The sequence below is a fragment of the Chionomys nivalis genome, chromosome 7, assembly GCF_950005125.1.
Source record: "Chionomys nivalis chromosome 7, mChiNiv1.1, whole genome shotgun sequence".
In the NCBI taxonomy this organism is placed as follows: domain Eukaryota; kingdom Metazoa; phylum Chordata; class Mammalia; order Rodentia; family Cricetidae; genus Chionomys; species Chionomys nivalis.
The window spans coordinates 32,159,271-32,181,225 of NC_080092.1; the positions used below are offsets into that span (position 1 = coordinate 32,159,271).

Genomic DNA, 21,955 nt, shown 5'->3' on the forward strand with positions numbered 1-21,955 from the left:
TCTTTTTTTTTTTTTATAAGGTTTAATTTGGAATTTTCCCCTTGAAATTGTATGTAAAAAGCTTTTTGTCTCACAAAGATTTCCTCCTTTCCTCTAAATGTTTAAAGTATTTATTACATTTTAGAGTTAAGTCTACAGTTCATTTGTCTGAAACAGTTTCTTTTCTAATGCAAGTATCTTGTGCTATAAATTTCTGTCAGCACTTCTAAGGAAGTACTAAAGCTATAGTTCTGCCTCATAGGTTCTGACACGTGCTTACATTCAGCTCTGTATTCTCCTGCCTCCGGCCCCAAGTGTTGGGATGGCAGCCATGCACCAGCACACCCAGCCTTCTTCTTCAACCTGTGTATTAAGAAGTGCTTCATTTCTGATTGTTTAGGGAATCTGCTGTGAAGTAGTGCTAATGATACCTATTTGCTTGCGTTATGATCAAAAGAAATACTGTTTTCAGTTCTTTTCTAATTCTTAGGCTTGGTTATGACCCTAAGTGTGGTTAATCATGGTGCTTAATGTATGCAGAAGAACATGTGTGTTCTGCCATTGGTGGCATGTACTAGAGGTGTGTGATGTGAGGTCAGTGCACTCGACTTGCTCCTTTGAGCAGCTAGGTCTGGGAGATCACCACCTCTCACTGAGTTCAAGAAGGGCCATGTTGGGGGTAAGAGTAATGTTTCCTCTTTGGCATTTGACTAAAATAGAGCAGACAATGCTCTGGAGGTTTTCTGACATAAGTCCCCTCTTTTCCAGATATTTTGGTTAGGACAAACAGGTTTTCTCTTGACTTAGGCCATTCTGGGCTGAAGACTTCTGCATCACATTGTGGGGCTGGGTAGTAAGGGAGCCCAGAGAGCCCAGAGACCCAGGGAGCCCAGAGACCCAGAGAGCCCAGAGAGCCCAGAGAGCTCAGAGAGCCCAGAGACCCAGAGACCCAGAGAGCTCAGAGAGCTCAGAGACCCAGAGAGCTCAGAGAGCCAGAGAGCCTGCACCCAGTGTCCATTTAAGGCCAAGGCTCTTGGCAGCCCTTCCTCTTTCCTTGGAATGATAGTATATGCTAGCTTTAAAAAAATTTGAAGATTTGAGTTTATTATTATTAAATACCTTATGAATTATAAATATCATTAAATGCCACATGGAACACCAAAAGGTAAGATAATCAGGAGTTTTTCTGAAAACATTTTAATCAGGAAGCCAATGATAATGTGAGAGCTGAATAGGGCATATCCAGAGGGCTTTGAGATGCTTGTGGTTGTCCTAGGAGCCTGGTGTCTGATGATCGTGCATTAATTAGCACCCTCGGTGGGGCCTATATGTAATGAAGGAGTAAAAAATTCACCATCTGGCACCGGCCACAAAGGGCAGTTGTTTCTTAGCATTTGTTGCGGTTCCCTTCATAGCGTCCCTCTCCAGACGATACTTCAGTGGAAAGTGATGTTCTGACCTTTTTTCCTCCTTCCATTTTCCCTGAGGTTGAGAAATGCTTGATGAAATTTTTATGTGGCTTAAAAAGCTTAGCTTATTAAAGTTTAATATGAAGGTGGCAGCAGCTCAATTGGTTGGAACCTTAGGCTATTAAAAAAAAGAAGAAAAAAAAAGACTGGGGAGAAAAAGAAGCCTGAACTATTAGCGAGAAAAAAAAAAGCTAAGTTGAAAGGAAAACTGAGATGTTCCTCACAAAATTCTATCTTGATGCAGTGCTTACTACATAACATGTTACTCAGGAGACCACACTTCCAACATGGGCTAGTAAGTTTTACTGTAGGTCATTTTACATGTAGTATGAAAACCAACTAGTTCGCCTTTGAGTTTACTGCTAAGTCTGTAGTGTGTCTTCCCGAAAAACTGTCAAAATACTTAAAATATTGTGTGTCTAATAATAACAACAAGGTGGATTATTTACTGTGTGTATGTACACACACACGCACACACCCTACTACATGCTTGTGGAGGTCAGAGGACAACTGTCAGGAGTTGGTTCTCTCCTCTACCATGGGTTCTAGGGATTAAACTCATATTGTCAGGCTTGTACAACAAGCACCTTTATCCACTAACTCACCTTAGAAACATTGAATGGGACGGAATAAGCATGGGATGAAACTGGATTCTCTGAACATGGCGGACAATGAAGGCTGATGAGAAGCCAAGGACAATGGCACTAGGTTTCGATCCTAATACATGAACTGGCTTTGTGGGAGCTTAGCCTGTTTGGATGCTCACCTTCCTGGGCCTGGATGGAAGTGGGAGGACCTTGGTCTTCCTGTAGGGCAGGGAATTTGGACTGCTCTTCAGTATCGAGAGGGAGGGGGAATGGACTGGGGGGAGGAGAAGAGGAGTGGGGATGGGGGAGGGGAGTGGGGGAGGGGGCAATATGTGGGAGGAGGGGGAGGGAAATGGGAAACGGGGAGCAGTTGGAAATTTTAATTAAAAAAGAATGAAAAAAATGAAAAATAAATAAATAAAATATGTCACTGCAAAAAAAAAAAAAAGAAACATTGAGTGGGAGTTATTTTACACCAAACAGTAATGTCTGGTACTTTTATATTGAAAAAGTTCATGACGATTTTGAGAGTTGTAAAATTTTCCTTTTTGTTTTGTTTTTTGTTTTTCAAGACCAGTCTGGCCTCAAACACTCAGAGAGATCCACCTGCCTCTGCCTCCTGAGTGCTGGGATTAAAGGCATGTGCACCACCATTGTCCAGTGAGAGTTGTAAATTTTTAAAACAATTCCATGATTAATATTGTACCCTTGTATTAAACCTTATTCACTGTAATAGAATAGCTGATACAAACAAAGGAAGAGGAAGATTTTTGGCTCACTGCTTCAGAGGTTTAAGTCCATGGTCACCAGGTTCCATGGCTTTAGGCCTGTGACAGAGAAGAAACATGGAGGAAGGACCTGGCAGGGAAAAGCTATTCACATCATGACAACCAGGAAGCAAAGAGGAGAGACAGGGCATGGACAGGATACACTTCAAGTTTGTGTAGTGCTATACATGCTTAGAGATTGAAAAAGCAGATACTCGAGGTTATCCTTGTCTATATAGTGAGTTTGAGACCAGCTGGGCTATGCGAGACTTTATCCAAAAGAAGGGAAAAAATAGATACCCTTCAACTCCTAGGGGCCTGTTTCCTCCAATTAGGCCCTGCCTCCTACAATCTCACCATCCCCAAATAGTCTGCTCAGATTCCATTCCATCAGTGAACTGTGTGAACAACTGTTAAGACCAGCGCCTTAATCACCTCATCCTCTGTGGAGATGCATCATAGGCACCCAGCAGTCTGCTGTACTCATTTCCTAGGCATCTTAGTCTACTCAAGTTGTCAGAATTAAACAGCAGTCTTTAATCCTAAAGCAGTCAAATTTAATTTCTAAAGCAGTAAAATAAAATTATTGTTTTAATGTTGAAGAATAAGCCAGATATAATTTTTCACAAGCTAACAGCCTCCTAAATTTAAAATAACTTCTTGGGAAATTTTCTTTGAAGATGCATATAAATTATAAAGTATTTAAACTTGTAAATACTTTAATATTTCTTGCTTTAATATGTATATGCATGAGGTGTAGTGAGGAGTTGCGACCCTCCTCCATCAATGAGGTAGTGATGTTTGAGCTGAATATCATTTCAAAAAATAAGAAAGACTTTATCAGACATACTGAAGGGAAATTTCAGGCAAGTGTGCAACTGTAGGTTTCTCTCCCGCGCTCTAGTTTCCAAATAATCACTCAGAGGCTTATATTAATTATAAATGTTTGGCCGATGACCCAGACTTATTACTAGCTAGCTCTTATATTTAAATTAACCCATATTTCTCATCTGTGTTTTGCCACGTGGTTCATGGCTTGTTAACCTTAGTTTTTACATATCTTGCTTCCTCTGTGACTGGCTGGCGTCTCCCAGACTCCTCCTTTCTCCTGTATCTCTGTTTGGATATCCCACCTGGATCTATTCTGCCTTGTCATAGACCAAAGTAGCTTCATTTATCAACCAGTATAAGAGAGAAACACATATAGCATACAGAAAGACATTTCCCTCTTTCTGTCTAATCAAAAAGGAAACTTTTTACTTTAACATAGTAAAATTACATAAAACAAAACAGCAAGCAAGGAATCAGTTACAATATCCAGTCTATTGTATTTGACAAAATTAAAGAAAATATCATCTATTCTATGTTTGTGAGTCTAAAGTTTCATATATATCTTTTATTGTGACTAAAGAAAACTATAACTATCTAGTCTTCAACTCCTTCAAAGACCTCAGAGGATATATTACCTGAATAAACAGGAAGTGTGCATTTTAAGCAACTTCCAAAACTCTAGAAATGACAAAGACATCTGCCTGCCTGGACAGTCACCCAAAGTTTTTCTATAACATTGGGGCACCCATCTTCAGCCTACAGACCCAGAATATCTGGCAGACTTTTCAGTGAAGCAGAAAATGTGAAAGACTGTCTTACCTTTATTAACAAAGTTCATCCATCGCTTTCCTCTGTGTACTGCAGAATGTCTGGCAGTTTCTTCTGAGAAGCTGGAACCTGAAGGACCATACCACCTTGTTTTTGCAAAGTTTAGCAGTCACTTTTCTGTGGGTCCTGAATGTCCAGTTTATACAGCATACTGTCAAGCAGTCCAGGAAAGAATAGTTTCTTGCCCAAATAACTAACCTTGTAACACTGAAAGTAAACTCCATAATGAATTTCTTTGATGCCCATCATCCTCTTTGAAGTAATTAGTGCTGCCTAGAGCAAACGTGTCTTACTGTCAAGAAAAGTTTAAGTTCTTTTTCTGTTTGTTTGTTTTGTTTTGTTTTTTGTTTGTTTGTTTTTATTTTTTATTTTTTGTGGGTTTTTTTTGTCTAAGTTCTTAAAACATTTTAAATGCCATATTCTGTAAGTCTTTGAAGTGTTTGAAGATTACTTAACTGAAATATATTTTTGTATACCTAACATATGCCTATAAATTTAACTATTATAGATGACTATTAATCTGTATTTTAATTATATATTATATTTTTAAATTAGCTGCATAAACATAATACCTAAACAAAAGGACTATACATACAGTATAGCAAAATTGACCTTAAATTTATATCAATAAATTAAAATCCATATCAGTTAAAATATTTTGAGATTAACAGTTGTTTTTTGAATAAAAGTAGATTCAATAATCTACCCTTTCACCCATCCATAACCACATCATACATTTCTACATCATGTCTTCCTTTCTTCTTTCAAAAAGAGATTGACTATGACCAATAACAATTTATAACCAACCCCATTGAATGAAAACAAACATTTATAAACAATATTTTGGGAATTTGGGCATAGTTCTCTAGACTACTTCCTGCGTTACTGATAATCCTATGGGGATCCTGAGAAAATTTGACATAATGGCCAAGTCCTGGGAAGACCAGTTATAACCTTTGTTGATAGATAATCACCTGTAAAGGTTCAGCAAGTCTCCCATGATCAAATCTGGTCCATCTTAACCTGGGACAAGTCCTGTTTTGTTTCCTGTGAAAACAAAAGCAAAACCAGTCTCCAAAGCAATGCATCTTTTAAGGTCCATTTTACAAATACATTTTTCTGTTCTAAAGTTAAGACATTTTTAAAATACTTAGATTGGTATATTTTATCAATCTCTCTTTCAATCCCATGTCTCCCAGCAGCTGTTTCTTGCCCGTCAGCCATCAAAAAATGTAAAATCAACACAGGATTCAGACTCCCTGTGTATTTTCCATCTCTATGTGACTTATCTTTTGTTATTTTATTTCTCTATTTAAAGACTTTATTATATCATTTTTGAACTATTCCTTTCTGTAACTGTCAATACCCTTTTATTTCTTTCTTAAGCCTATGCACATTATAAAATATATTGGAACCTTTTTAGAGGTTTTACAGTCTGGACCTCTTTTACTGTGTATCTTTTAACCTTTTTTGACCACGTTAACAAACCTTTAAACTGCTAAGCAGTGTGGACCTCTGCCTCCAGCCTTGGCAACTTGCTCCGCCCACTTCTTAGGTCCTGAAAGTCTAGCCTAAAGCTCATGGCCCAGTCAGAGGTTAATGTCCAAGAACTGTATTAAACCTTTCCTAGAGCTCTAGAATCCCAATGCTTTCGCTGTGGCAGGCATTTTTACTTTGTTTTTTGTTCCTACTTAATGTACTAGCTACTCAAGGACTCACTGTCCCGCAGAAACTCTTGTAGGGATCCACCTCCGCTTTTTTTTTTTAAAAAAAAAAAAGCTTTCTAATGCCCTATGGAAATTCAAGAGACTCACATTGGTACACCATTTGTAATTGGAGGTTTTTATTCTGCTTGCTAGTTCCCGAATAAACACTCAGAGGCTTAATATAAATGTCCAGCTCAGACTTATTACTAGCTAGCTCTTATTTAAATTAACCCATATTTCTATCTGTGCTTTGCCATGTGGCTGTGGCATTACCTCATTTTCTACATGTCTTGCTTCCTTAGCAGATGGTAGGCATCTCCCAGACTCTACCCTTCTTCTCCTGCATCTCTGCTTGCATTTCCCACCTGGCTCTATCCTGCCTTGTCATAGACCAAAACAGCTTTATTAATCACTCAGTGAGAGCAACACATACTCACAGCGTACAGAAAGACCATTCCACAGCACAAGTGGGTCATTTTCCACAGAGAAAAGGAGAGTTGAATAACAGAACATTAGGAGTGAAGGAAAGGAATACAGGGCTTGTGAACCAATGTTATGTAAAATGACTACAATGGAGTTGAATCACAGGTTGAGGAGTTTGGGTTTTATTCTCTAAGAAGTGAGGGATCAACCAAGATTTTCTAAAGGTACAATAATGCTAAGTTTTTCCCAGCCAAGGATGGTAGAAAATGACTGTATTCTGGAGACGGGGGAAGAGCACGAATTCAAAGCCAGCCTGATCTACATGAGACTCTCTGTAAAAATGAAGATGAAAAAGAAAAAACCTTTCTCCTGATAGGAGAGGCTTAAAGGAGAAAATGAAAAGCAAAGGCAGAATATTAGTAAAGCAGGTGAATAGAGGTCAGGGGGCAGGGCCTGGGGAGACAGCTTCTGGAAAATCAGACACCTTAGACAAAAGGAAAACATGGTAGTGATGAAAGTGAATGAAAGCTAGAGAAAGGATAGTCTGAATCAAGAGGAAATTAGATTCACAGCTCTTAGATTTCACCAATTTTTCAAAGAGAAGATCCTACTATGTACTGATACAGACCTAACTCCGTATCTGTGGGGGAGCTCTGATGACTGGAAACCCTGATACTTCATCAGAGTGACCTGTCCTCAAAACACAGTGATCCTGGATGAATTCCTGTCAGATTACTTAGTTACATAGTGTGAGTTGTTTTAAGCTGGTCACGGGGTAGCCACTTGCCACCAAACCTGATAGCCCGAGTTCAGTTCCCTGAACTCCCATGGTAGAGAAGAGAACTGGTTTTTACAAGTTCTCTGACTCCCACATGTGTACCATGATGCATGAGTGCATGCACATGTATACACACACATTCTCACACAATAAATAAATAAATGTCTTAATAAGTTAAATAGTATTAACTGTGTTAAATTGTATCCTACCAATTTAATTCATTTTCGATACTTTGCATTCAACTACAGAAGTGGCTCGGCAGTTAAAAGAGTTTTGCTGTACGAGCAAGAGGACTGGAGCTTGTATCCCAGCACCTACAGGAAGGCCAGCTGTGAGCTCCTATACGCTCACATGTAACCAGAACATGGGTCAGAGACAGACAGATCCCAAATGCACCGTAGCCAGTGAGCCTAGCCAAAACGGTGAGGCCCAGGTTCAGTGAGAGACCTTGTCTCAAGGTGGAGAGCAAGAGGAAAGATGCCTAATGTCATCCCTCTGGCCTCCACACATACATACATAGACAAGCTCACCTGCACACATGTTTGTACCACACACAAATCACATAAATGATAAATAAGTAAAATGAATAGAGAGCATCTTAAAATGAAATGTATATCATCTTTAAAATGTTAAATACTCATTCTCATTTATAGGTTAGATACATGATAAGACCATATTGGAATAACATTTCTTATTGCTTAATTTGCCAAAGATACCTAAAATTTAATACATGCTTTCTTGGCAAGGTTGTAGAGAAAGCAGGTTTTCTTGTAGGTTAATAATAGTTCTTGTGAGGGGGCAATTTATAGCACCTAGCACAATTACATAAGTGATTATCCTTTGTCGTAACCTCACAGCAGACTAGTAGTCTAGCCTGATGATAAATTTACAGATGATAAAAACAGTAGCAGTGTCAGGCGTTGGTCGCTCACTCCTGTAATCCCAGTACTTGGGAGACAAAGGCAGGCGGATCTCTGAGTTTGAGGCCAGCCTGGTCGTCTGTGGAGTGAATTCTAGGACAGCCAGGACTACACAGAGAAACCCTGTCTTGAAAATCAAATAACAACAAATGCCAACTGTAGTAGTCTGTTCATTTTAGTGTTGTTGAAGATAGCAAAATTTGAAATAATGAAACATCCACCAATAGCTATCTGGTTGCTAAGGCAGTGTTCCACATAGCCAGTACTGAGTGCTTGGAGTCATCTGTAGCTGTGAATGTGAACGGAGTGCTGGCAGTTTCTGTGAGCATCTGTGAAGTGTGTAGGGTGTGTTATTAAGGAAAAGCAAGATATGCACTTATAAGTAGAGAGGGCTATGAAACTGCATTCATAGGGCTGGAGAGATGGCTCAGTGGTTAAGAGCATTGCCTGCTCTTCCAAAAGTCCTGAGTTCAATTCCCGGCAACCACATGGTGGCTCACAACCATCTGTAATGAGGTCTGGTGCCCTCTTCTGGCCTTCAGGCATACACAGACAGAATATTGTATACATAATAAATAAATAAATATTAAAAAAAGAAATCGCATTCATATATATGGCTATATAAAGCATATGTATCTATATGTATGCATACTTAACATATATATGTTTATTTTCAAAATGAAACAGTGCAAAGGTAAAACAGCAATTATTATTTGAGAAGGAATGAATGGGATGAAAGAAGCTGAAAGTTAAACTTCCTGTACTTGATTTCATTGTTTTGAGTTTAGAATCATGTGTTTTACATATTTGCTGGAAAAAATGGAAGGTGGTGTGATGGCATAGCTACTCAGGAGGCTGAGGCAGGAGGATTGCTTTGTGTTCAGAGGTTTGAGGCCAGGTCAGCCTGGGAAACATAAATGAATAAGTAAAAATTAAAAATAAATGTATATAAACTGAGGGGTAGTGGCACATGCCTTTAATCCCAGTACTTGGGAAACACAGGCAGGCAGATGACGGAGTTCGAGGCCAGCCTGGTCTACAGAATGAATTCCAGGACATCCAGGACTGTTACACAGAGAAACCCTGTCTCGAAAAATCAGTCAATCAATCAATAAATAAATGTGAACAAATAACTATTTGAGATGGTGACACAAGTACAGCAAAAGTTATTTTCAGGTAATCTGTATTAATGTAGTATTCATTCTTTGGGAATGTCATACAACTTATTCTGATAATATTCACCTCTAATTCTCCCAGATCCACCCACCAACTTCCAACTTTCTGTCCTCTTTAAATAACCCTGTATTCACTTTGTGCTAGCTATGGAGCCATCCACCAGAGCATGGCTGACCTACCAGGAACCACATCGTCATGAAAACTGACCCTCCCTCCCCCAGAAGCCATCGAGTTATCAGCACATTCTCAGCTAGAGTGGGCTTTATGAGCCCTTTCCCTACCCATGCTTGTAGGTGGAGTTTTCATTGGGACTGTCGGCTCCCCTATAATGACATAGAGACTTATTAGTTATGAAAGCTCAGCTGATAGCTTAGGCTTGTTTCCAACTAACTCTTATAACTTAAATTAACCCACTTCAAATAATTTACTTTCTGTCTTGTGACTTTATTACCTCTTTCCTGTATTGCCCATCCTGCTTGCTCAGCATCTCCCAGTGTCTCCACTGTTCTTCTTCCCAGTGTCCTCTGTGCCTGGAAATCCTGCCTAGCTATTGGCTGTTCAGATTTTTAGTAAACCAGTCAGAGTGACACATCCTCACAGTATACAAAAAGATTATTCCGCAGCACATGTTAAATATTGACTGGCTTGATCTTGTACCAACAGCCAGAGCTCCTGTGAATTCATGAGTGCTAGTCCATATGTATATACAGATTCATGAGTGCTAGTCCATATGTATATACAGATTTTCTTGACAAAGGTTTTTGCTTCATACCCTGTGCTGCTGTCACATTTGACAATCTCTGCCTAAGCTTTGCAAGTGCTGGATTTGTAGGCATGTGCCATCATGCCCAGTTCATATGACATTTTATTCAACTATTCATGCATATAAACTCTGAAGCTACCTCTACTTTTTGACCAATGTGAATTATGCTGCTACAAATTAAGTTCCTGCGAATGTCCATTTTTAGAAATTGTCATATACATTTCCATAGTGGACACATCAATTTATTTATCCACTGGCAATCACCAGTTATATTTCTTGCATCCATGCCAGTAGTTATTATTTTCTGTTTTTATCACACACACACACACACACACACACACACACACACTTTAAGCATCCTGATAGGTATGAAAAACAACATGGCTTTCATTTGTATCTCCCTAGTTAACTGGATGGTTGAGCATTTTTTTAAAATCTGCCTATTGACCATTGCATATTCTCTTTGGAGAAGCTTGTATTCATGTCTTTTGCCTGTTTTTTTAAATCAATTTTTTGTTAATGAAATGTAGGAGTTCTTTATATATAGACTGTTTTAATCCTTTATAAAATCTACAAGTTACAATTTCATTACATTTCATGGATGCCTTTCTAATCTCTTGATTGTATCCTTGCTTTTTATATAATCTAGAATTATCAATTTTACTTTTGTTACCTATGTTGCTTTTGGTTATGTCTAAGAAATCAATACTAAATCCTGCTCTCTTGGTATTAAAAACTTAAGTTAATTTTCATGCATAGTTAAGGGTACAGCGTCATTCTTTTGTTTGTGGACCTCAAATTTCTCCAGTACTAATGTTGGGGACCAAACAATCTTCATGCTCATGCTGAAACTCATTTGGCCAAATTTTTACGGGTTCATATACTATATGTATTAAGCCAGCATCACATTAATATAATTTTTATATTTTATGTCAGCATCACACTGACTTCGGCAGTAAGTTTCAAATCAGAAAGCTGGCCTGCTGGTGGTGGCATACACCTTTAATACCAACATGGGGAGGGGAGAGGCAGGTGGATCTTTGAATTCGAGGCCACCCTGGTCTAGAGAGCAAATTCCAGGATAACCAGAGCTGTTACACAGAGAAGCCCTGTCTCAAAAAACAACAACAACAACAACAAAACCCCCCAAAAACAACAAACAAACAAGCCAGAAAGTGGGAGAACTTTAATCCTTTTCTTTTTTTGAGGCAGGGTTTCTCTTTGTGCTCCTGGCTGTCCTGGACCTCTCCCTCTGTAGACCAGACTGGCCTGGAATCACAGAGATCCACCTGGTTTATAAAATTTGTATAAGCAGAAGGGGAGGTAATAATAGCACAAAAGATAAGAGGAAGAAATAGTGGTGTGCTGACAGCATGGTGGATGACATCAGGATCTCAGGAACCAGAGGCTGAGACTGAATGATTGCATGAAATTGAGGCCAGGTTGATTTTAGACTAGCCAACCTAGAATATAGAGTGAGATCTTGGGAGGCTGGGAGATAGAGTCGTTGTGGGGGAGACAGAGAACTATATATACTTTTATACAGTGATGTAACTGTGGTTAAAGATATATTCATTAGCCCTAAAGCATCAACTAAAATAATAAAAAAAAAGGTTTACATAACTGAGTTTCTCAAAAAGGAACTTGCTATACAAGCCTGATGACCTGAGTTCAGCCCCAGAACCTACATAATCAAAAGATAGATCTGACTCTTTCCTTACACAAGCACATATATACATACACAAATTAATTAATAAAAAAAGTTTTTAAGAGTTATAATTGTACCAGACAGAGGAGATGAATGGGACACATGGAGTAAGAAGCAAGATCCAGGTGAAAAGTTTTACAGATAAAAGGATCCAGTAATCCTGAGATCTGAAATATTTGGTGTAAACATATCAGTCGAAAGCAGAGATTAAGATAATGAGTTTTGAAAAAACTCTTTGTGCAAGACCCATCTATGTGCTACCTCTAAAACAACCACTTTAAATATAAAAATGCTCAACTGGGGCCGGGCGGTGGTGGCGCACGCCTTTAATCCCAGCACTTGGGAGGCAGAGGCAGGCGGATCTCTGTGAGTTCGAGACCAGCCTGGTCTACAAGAGCTAGTTCCAGGACAGGCTCCAAAGCCACAGAGAAACCCTGTCTCGAAAAACCAAAAAAAAAAAAAAAAAAAAAAAAAAATGCTCAACTGGGTAGTGGTGGCATATGCCTTTAATTCCAGCACTTGGAAGGCTGAGGCAGGCAGATCTCTATGAGTTCGAGGCCAGCCTGGTCTACAGACTGAGTTCCAGGACAGGGTTAAGGCAGTTACACACACAGAGAAACCCTGTCCCAAAATAGATAGATAGATAGATAGATAGATAGATAGATAGATAGATAGATAGATAGATAGATAGATAGATAGATAGATAGATAGAGAGGTGTGTGGCGGCGCAAATGAATGTAGACAGATTATATAGATATATACAGCTTTAATAAGGAAATAAACTTACAGGACCACAGGTTCCCGCGGTGTACCGGAAAAGCGGAGCAAAAGAAAAAGGGCTGCTGGGCTCACGCCCGGCAGATTTATCCGTAAACATTAGCCCGAGGCGAACACGCCCCCAATGGGTGGGGCTATGTCCCTACAGAGGTGTGTATGTGTGTATGGTTGTATGTAATATATAATAGAAGATTATATATATATATAAATACATGGAACTAAGGAGGTATTTTAGGAGCATGGAGCTTGTATAAGTAAGTTTTAAATTGTAGATAGGTAAAAAGACTAGAACAAGCCATACCTTAGTAACACAAGTTAAAATAAACTTTTAAATGGTTACATTAATGCCGGAGTAAATTTCAGAGCACAGCTATCACTGGGGGTGAAGTTATTTCTTAATAAAGTAGTCACTTAAACAAGAAGACATCACAGTCTTAAGTGCTTAGTAACAAAGCACTTTCCAAACGGGAGGTGAGACCTGCTGTCCTGCCTTCTCAGTCACTGAAGGATAGACAGCCATAGAGCAGCTAGTGTAGGATAGGACTTACAGCCAGCTGATTAGTCTGGTTAGCATTTGTAGAGAACTCCATCCAACAAAAGCAGAATATATATTCTGTTGAAGTACATTCTAGGCCATAGAACAACAAAGTCAAGTTTACACAAAATATAATGTGGCCACTGACCACATGAAGTTAAGTAAGTCAATAGCAGAAAAATCTAAAGAGCAGCCAGATATTTGAAATTTAACCCATGATCTTAGGAAATTAAAATAGAAAATGTAAACCCTTTGAACTGAATGAAACATAAAACAGTCCATCAAAATTAAGTGATGTCTCTAAAGCAGTGCATGAAGACAAACTGAGCGCTCGCCACAGGATTTCAATGTGTTTTTAGACGAGTATCACGTGTCCCTCAAATGGATGCAGTTTAAGTCCATTATATCTCTATAAGGATGGTGTTTTTTGTTTGTTTGCTTGTTTTTAGGTATGATAGGGCTCAGGCTAAAAGAGACTTGAGAAACATAGCAACTAAATAGCATTTAGACTTTATGTCCTGATTCATACAAGTCAGCTACCAAAGGCTTTCTGGGGCATCAGCAATGATGGTTCAGCAATTAAGAGCATTTATTAAGTAGACTAGTACCATCTAACAAAAGCCCCGTCAGAGATGGAAAATGAAGACTGAATAAAGTGACAAGTTGATGTCCTTACAATACAGAGAGATTGTTAGGTGAAATTACAAGCGAAATATTGATAGTAGATACAAAGATGTTCAGTAAGTTATTTTGATTTTTAATTTTCCTCTCACGCGCTCCTGTTCTTGTTTTCTTTTTAATCCTTACAACACAGTGTGAGGTCTCCCTTGGTTTTTTTCCCCCTCTCCATTCCTTCAGCTTTTTTTCTGCCCCTGCTCGGTTTAAAATCTAATTGTGCTTAGAGTTTAGACAATCTCAGTTTGCCTCTGTTATCCCAGTGTGAACTCAGACTCACAAAGCATTCTGATTCTTTTGTCCAGAATCCCATCCTGTCCCTTACTAGGTCATCCTTGCTTAGTTTCCAAAGTGTTAATTCTTATATAACTTCCTCGAAGCCTTCCCTGGCATTCTTCCCTATTCCTAACCCATCCCCATCATCATATGAAATGTATTCTTCAGTTATTTCCTAGGTTTCATTTCATGTCATCTTTGGGTTGTTGGTATCTAGCACTGCTCTTTGTGACTGGCAGTGTTGGATAAGTACAATTTTAGAAATTATCTGAGTTAAACCTAAACGAGGAAACACCCTTTCCTAAGATGACAGAGAATAGTGTGAGCTGAACCAGGAGTAAGTAGACTTGTTGCTATGTCCTCAGTGCTGTATGAGAACATAGTGGGGCCTTTAGTTTCTTTGCTAAGACAGTTCATATCCCTAACAGTGCTTATGGGTAGAGTACACTGGGAAAGCTCTTGGGGCAAGAGTGGAAGGGCTGGAAGGTGTAGCAGCACCGAGAGCCTGACATCATCACACAGTGCACAGAAACAGAAGTGGCTGTAAAACGTTATTTCTCACCAAATACACTTCCATTCAACTAAAATGAAGAATCTATGGTATAGTGTGGAGCAGCAGGCCGCTTCCCTGCCGCCCCAGCTCCCGGCCACCCGGCTAGCTTTACACCCAAAATAATTACACGGAAACTGTATGCTTTTAAACACTGCTTGGCCCATTAGTTCCAGCCTTTTATTGGCTAGCTCTTACATATTGATCTAACCCATTTCTAATAATCTGTGTAACACCACAAGGTAGCTTACCAGGAAAGATCTTAACCTGCATCTGTCTGGAGTGGGAGAATCATGGCGACTGCCTGACTCGGCTTTCTTTCTCCCAGAATTCTGTTCTGTCTACTCCGCCTACCTAATTTTCTGTCCTATCAGAGGCCAAGCCGTTTCTTTATTAATTAACCAATGAAAGCAACAGATAGATACAAACACTCCCACATCACTATGATATTGCTGTCAGTTTTTTTTTTTTTAATTTGTGTTGTTTTTCCAGAGTCCACTTACATAATATGACAGAAGTGGTCTAAGATAATAGAGACATTATATCTTTAATTATTCAGAATAAAGATCATGTGTTCACTTCAGCATCACATACTAAAATGAGGACCGTTATTCAGAGATCTTCCATTTAATGTCTTTTTTGTTTTCTTAGCGTCGTCTTGGAGACGCAGCCAAGAAAGCCATCAGTAAATTGACAACTAGAACGGTGAAAAAGGGTGATAAGGTACAGTAATGAAATTAATTTCCTCTTTGAAATCTCGCTTGTGCTTTGCCTGTCTGGATAACCTTCAGCTAATCCTTCGACTTTTCTGAACTCCAGGTGCTCTTGCCCTTAGCAGCATCAGTGACTACTCACTGTTCGCACTGTTCCTCTGCAGTTTTCAGCGGTTACGGCCGAATACACATCTGCCAGGGGTTCTAATGAGACAATTTGCACATAAAATAGCCAAGAGAAGTACATTTTCTTCTGTTTCTTAGGACTACTGCGTCTGCTTTGAGTGTTGTTCCTTCTCAGTTAAGACCTGCCTGAAGACCTTCATTTCTAGGGAATTTCAGTTAACAAGGGCCTTATAACAGGCTGATAGCAGTTTATCGGTGTTGGACCTAAAGCGGACTAAGTCAAAGAGTTGGCAACAAATAGCAGAGCTGAAACCTTTCATCGAAGCTCCCTAGTCAGAGCTCAGGTGCACATAGCATCTTAGTGTTAGTTTCTACATTCAGTATATCCAAACTTACCAAGAATTTGACAGAGACAGAGAGAGAAATCTCAAAAGGCAAAAAAAAAAAACAAAAAACTATATGGCACCTTATGCCCAGTGCTAGTATTTTTTAGCAGAGAGCTCTGGAAAGAGGATTTTGTGTGATTCTCTGTTTTCTGTGTTTTCCCGCATTCTTTCTTTCACTGATTTTATTTGTGTGCCTGTGAATACTGGAACCAGTTGTCCTCAGCACAGCTGCAGAGGGACATTCTCACTGGGGTTGCTCCACACTAAGGAAGGAAAGGGCACTTGCAGAAATGCTTCCTTGGCTTGACCAGCTGCTATTAATTAGAAAACCCCTGGATTTGATACAGCTTAGCTGTCATCCTCTACCCCTCCCCAGTACTAAATAATCTTTCATATAATTATGAAAGCTAGCACACTTTTTATACACCCTGCACCTGCCAACCATGTGGCAATGACTTAGGCTATTTGTATGCCTTGCTTTAAGACAGCTCCTCAGCCCAGAGGATGAAGGGAGTCAATTAACCTGGTGATCAAACAACTGGTTTGTCTTTTCTGATTCTTGATAAATACTCAATATTGAGTTAAACCAGTAACTGCCCCAAGTCTGTGACCAGAGTGCAATTCCCATTCTTGAGTTAGGATTGTAACAAAGAAGTCTACTGAGCACTGTCCATCATTTGTAGCTGTGTTCTAGGAATTGATTGACCGCATGAACCTCTTAATGAGGATCTCAGTGTTTTAGGTTGTAACAGTGAAACCCATCGAGACTAGGTAGCAGTAGAGGAATTGGGGCAGACACATGATAATCCAAGGTGATCTGCTGTGAATTGTGGGGAAACAGGGCTCTGACTTATCCTAAGATATCATAAATAGAAATTAGTATGGATTGTGATTGGCTCATATGTAATTTGGGTCAGCCTACTTAAATGGAAAGTTACTATTTTTAATTCCTTTCCCTTTGTAGCCATCTGCTTACTATAGGATTGTTCTTAGCTGAGTTGTAGCACTTGTGTGCACACACTCAGCTCCTGTGCTTTTTGTTTCAGGAAACAGACCCAGACTTCGATCACTGTGCAGTCTGCATAGAGAGCTATAAGCAGAATGATGTTGTTCGGGTTCTCCCCTGCAAGTATGTCAGATTTCTGTATTTGAAAGGAATGATATTAATGTCTTGTTTGTCTCCCTTCCAGAGTGGGTATCTACTTGGTCCTGACAGGCTAAGGCCCAAATGCTGATAATGAGAGAGCATGGTCAACTCTGACCAGTGTCCCTTCCAAGATTTTTTTGCATATATATATCAGAAACACGTGACAAGCCAGGTATGGTGGCACATGCCTTGATCCCAGCACTTGGAAGATATAGGCAGGTAGATCTCTGCTCAAGGCCAGCCTAGTCTACAAAATGAGTTTCAGGACAGCCAGGGATATATAGAGAAACCCTGTAGGTTAAAAGCACAATCTTGTTTGTTCTCCCAGAGGTCCTGAGTTCAATTCCCAGCAACCACATGGTGGCTCATAATCATTTGTAATGTGATCTGGTACCCTCTTCTGGCGTGTAGGCACACACACAGGTAGAGCACTATATACATATACATAATAAATAATAAAATCTTTTAAAAAGCACATGACAACATCTAGGTACATCATAACCTAAGAAATTGTATTCAGTGACCCTCTGGGCTAGACTGTAACTCAGTGGTAAACACTTGACTAGCATTTACCAGGTTATAGGTTTGATCCCTAGTACAGACAAAAAAGAAAAAACACAACAAAACACTTTCCATCTCAAATTAGAGTTCATCATAAAGCTGTTCCACAAGCCCTCCACCTCGTCCCCCTGGCTCTAGGTTCTACTGTGCTAAAGCCCTGAGTTACGCAGAATGGGAGGACTGCTGTTTGCTTTGTAACTGCTCTGTGACAGTACACTACTTTGTGCAAGTTACATGTACTGTCTTCTCTCATCCTGCCAGCAATCCAAAGAGGGCGTTGCTCTCCTATTGTGCTGGCTAGTTTGTCATTCCATGGCAAAGTATCTGCAGAGTCTTAGAAGTTCTCTGTGCAGCATCCAGTGGACCCTGTCGGGTTAGCCTCTGGTGAGCATGATGGTAGCATACATAGAGGGAGTCCATGTAAAAGCAAGAGGACAGGCTAGCCATGCCTGATGCTTCTGTGATAACCTCATGAGAACCACCAGAAGAGTCCCATAGGAAATACCTCATGCCACCTTAGGGCCTCCACTAGGTCCCATTCTCCAGAAGTTCTGCCACCTACCAACTGATAACCAAAGTTTTCACCACCATGGACTATGGGAGGGACACTCGGACTATACCCAAACCATAGCACCGTTGTCCAGTGAAGGATAGATAGTAAGGCCAGTGGCAGATTCCAGGTTTAACGCAGTGCATTATGGCAGAGCCTGATGTAAAGAGTCTGACTTCAGTAATCATCATTCCTTATTTAAGATTTCTAGCTAGTGCTTCCCTCCTTTCCTCCCTCTCTATCCTTTCCTCTCTTCTGAGGAATATCCCCAGCATTCTTTTTACTTTGAGACAGGATCTCATTAAGTTGCCCAGACTGACTATGAAATCATTCTGTAGCCCAGACTGTTCTTGAACTTGCCAAACTCATGTCAATTTCCCATGTAACTGAGCTTACAGACCTGCACCACCAGACTGGGCCATACAAGTTTCCTTTATAAGCATGTTGATTTCTCCCATGTTCTATGCCAAACTAGGGAACATGAAGCACCAAGATATCCTGTTTTGTGTATAAAATGCAAAATCACCTACTAAGAACCTAAAACCAAAGATTCTACTTTCTTCTCTCATCTCATGAAAAGGTACTCACATGACCCTGACTTGTAAACTTGTAACTGAAAAAAATATTTGTAGGCTGCTGTGCCTCCATGAAGCTACCAGTCCTATTTTACTTATTCAGAAAGTAACATTTTGTGCCTAGAAAATGCACACAAAATAGATTGCTTTTTGTTTTTGTTTTTTGATTTTTAATCTTGGATTTCCAGAAGAATGCTGTAATCAGAAATAGAAGTTCAAGATTCTGGGGTAAGCATTCCAATTCTAGGTTACATAAAGAAAGATCTTAACCAAACTCAGTGTAAGCAGCCCTGCAGAAAATTATGTACTGGCCATTTTTCTTCATTCAGTTATTTAAAATCGAAGTGTGTGAGGCTGAAAGAAGCACGTTTATGAAGCAAATAGGGAGAAGAAAGCAGAGCCAGCAAGTGCATGCTTTGACCAGGAAGAAGCTGAACATTAAATTTCTTTTCTTCCTATCCCCTGCCCAAGAACCGCTGGACCCATCTGGTACCTAAAGCAGAAAGGGAAAAAAAATGATTCACTGTTATTATTAAAATGAAAGTGTCTTCCTCAAGGGAGTCTGATCCTAAAATAGAGGACTCTGGGCTACTTGCTCTCATTCTTGCCATCCCTAAAGCCTTGCCTTGACTTTTCCAGGTTCATTCTCAGTTTTCTTTCTTTCTGTCTGTCTCTGTCTCTGTCTCTGTCTCTCTCTGTCTCTCTCTCTCTGTCTCTCTCTCTGTCTCTCTCTCTGTCTTCCCGCTCTACCCCTCGCCAGTTTAACTCAGAGCTTTCTCAACCCAACTCCTTGTCAGAACAACGAGCAATTTTATAAAGACCTTAAGTGAAACACCACCATTCACCTTTAGTAAGTTCCTGAGTGATTTCTGCTAACAGAGGGTCACACTCTCCGCTGAGGTCCACAGCCTTGTGGAACCTTAACTTTCTACAACTAAAAAAGACAGTTGCTGCTTAGCCTTTGTGTTTGTGAGCTGCTTTTAAAGAGCTCAAACATTGTCAGACTTGAGGGATTTCTTTGCTCTCTCCCTCCAGGTCTTGCCCACACTTTATGCAGATGTGCTGCACTGACTGTCCGCTCTCCATGTTGTTTTGAAACCAGCTGCTTTCTTAAGTCTCTGTAAATTGAAGCTTTCTCTAAATTACAGTGTTCAGCCTACTCAGAACATGTTGTCCCCTCACCTTAACAACACTACCATCCTCAGGTGCAGTAAAAATTAACTTTTACCATTGAGCAATCTTTTGTGACAACCTTCGACCTATACAGGGTTTCTCGGCTTTGGCACTGCTGACATTTCAATCAGATGAGTCTTTGTTTGAAGGAGAAGGTGAGGGAAGCTGCCCTGTACAACACAGGACATTCAGCATTGTCCTTAGCCTCTGCCACTACTCCCCAGAAGTGCCGTACCACACAGTTTTGACAACCCAGAATGTCTCCAGATGAGAACCACTGACCTAAAAGAGGTTGACCCAGGAAGTTTTGATCCCAAATCTTCTCCAAGCTTACTTCCAGCCAATGACTCTCTAGTACCTGTGGTAATTTTCCCTGTTTGGTGTCTTTCCACCTGGAATACCCCTTCTTTCTTTTATCTGTATGTTCTTTGACCTGAGCCTTCCCTGGATTTCTCCATCTCATATGGCTCAGCACTTTTGTTCCTCACTGTCTCCCACCTGGTCTTTGGACAGACAGCACAGACAGAGTTCCACCCCTGGCTGGATGCCAAGTGTTAACCAGAGTTTTTCTGCTGTCCTGGCTGGCCCTTCCTGTTTATCACAGCAGTGTCTCCTTAAACACTTCCCTTACCCATTGTTCACTCTCAGCCAAGTGAACTTTACTATCAGCTTCATAGAGAGAATAGTTGTTGGATTGCCCTGAGCTTTATATCACCAGGCCTCCAGCATGTCTACCTCTACACCCTCCTTGGCACCTCCAAGCATGGAAGAGGCAGCTCAGTTCTGGTCTGGTGCTGCTATTTCTACTTGGGTCTTTGCCTGCCAGCAAAAGGGGACCTTGATCTATTGACTGTCTGTCCCCTTGGCTTTTTGTTCTGTCTATCTTTGCTCATCAGCATTCAGTCATAATTAAGTCTTTGAGATTCCTATTTGTTTTAAATCTGACCCTTATATTACCCTGCAGCTAGCTTTAGGTAGAATCTTTATTTGCTGTCTCTCCTCAGTCAGAAGACAGCCAAATGTCTATGTCTGTCTGTCCTTCATTTTTGACAAGACTGTTCTGAACCAAACCTTTCTCTATAAATATCAGACCTCATGTGAACTGCTTTGTCACATGACCTTTTCTTTTTGGTCTCTATCGCACAGATTTATTGTGGACAGATGGCAGTTGGCATTGCTTTGGGGACCTCCTGCTTGTGTCACTTGATTACAGTTGATCGCCTTTTGGATATTAGCCATCATGGCTCCAAAACTGAGAAACAGCTACCTTATTTAAAGGTTAGCCACAGGATGTTAGTAGGTAGAAATACTAAGGAGAGTGCCACAGCATGAAGATGCCAGCCGGTGCTAAAACAGGTCAGGAAGCTGGCGACTGGCTGGCTAGGGAGTTGCTGCGATCACCCCCACCTCAGAGGGAGATCGGCTTAAACAGCATCTGCCAGGCCTGGCTGGGGAAGGAGTTCTTGTGTCTGAACTTTAATAATCCTGGATGATCCTTTCATGTTTGCCAGGTCCTTAGCAGGACACCCAGAGGCTTCAGCGTTGTGAAAACAGCTCACCTCCAGTGTAGATGCCTCCCCTCCCCCAGCCCCAGCTTTCTGAGCTCTCTGTTTCTGGCCCCTGGGGAGTAGGAGCGAGGAGGCACTGCATTTCAGTGCTGCAGGCTTTGTTTCTTCCATAGTCTGTGTGTTCCCCATTGTGTATCTCACAGCATTTCTTACAGAAGTAATGGTCGTGGTGGAAGCTCTGATATGTTGGTCTACAGCTCTCTGCATATCCTAGTCCACCATTTAGCCCCTTTCTGCTGCTGTGTGTATTTTTATTACAAGAGTCTCTCAAGATAGTGAGAAAGAACTGCTTTTCAAGGTCTGGCCCCTGTGGTGCACCCTCTGACTAGTGATGGATGCCCTAGTGCCAAAGCTTGTTTCAAAAGTATTCTTGCTATTTACTGGGATGTTGTGTGGAACATTAAGGTC

At 40.4% G+C, this 21,955-nt stretch overlaps 1 protein-coding gene across 3 annotated transcripts in view; it reads left to right on the forward strand.

The window, feature by feature from the left end:
- The window catches only part of Rnf130 (ring finger protein 130), a 105,741-nt gene that overhangs the window by 53,842 nt on the left and 29,944 nt on the right, over positions 1 to 21,955 (forward strand). For all 3 annotated transcript variants that reach the window (XM_057773631.1, XM_057773630.1, XM_057773632.1), the window contains exons 4-5: positions 15,400 to 15,471; positions 17,020 to 17,102. In XM_057773631.1, the coding sequence (XP_057629614.1) occupies positions 15,400 to 15,471; positions 17,020 to 17,102 (155 nt within the window). The remainder of the gene's footprint in view (positions 1 to 15,399; positions 15,472 to 17,019; positions 17,103 to 21,955) is intronic.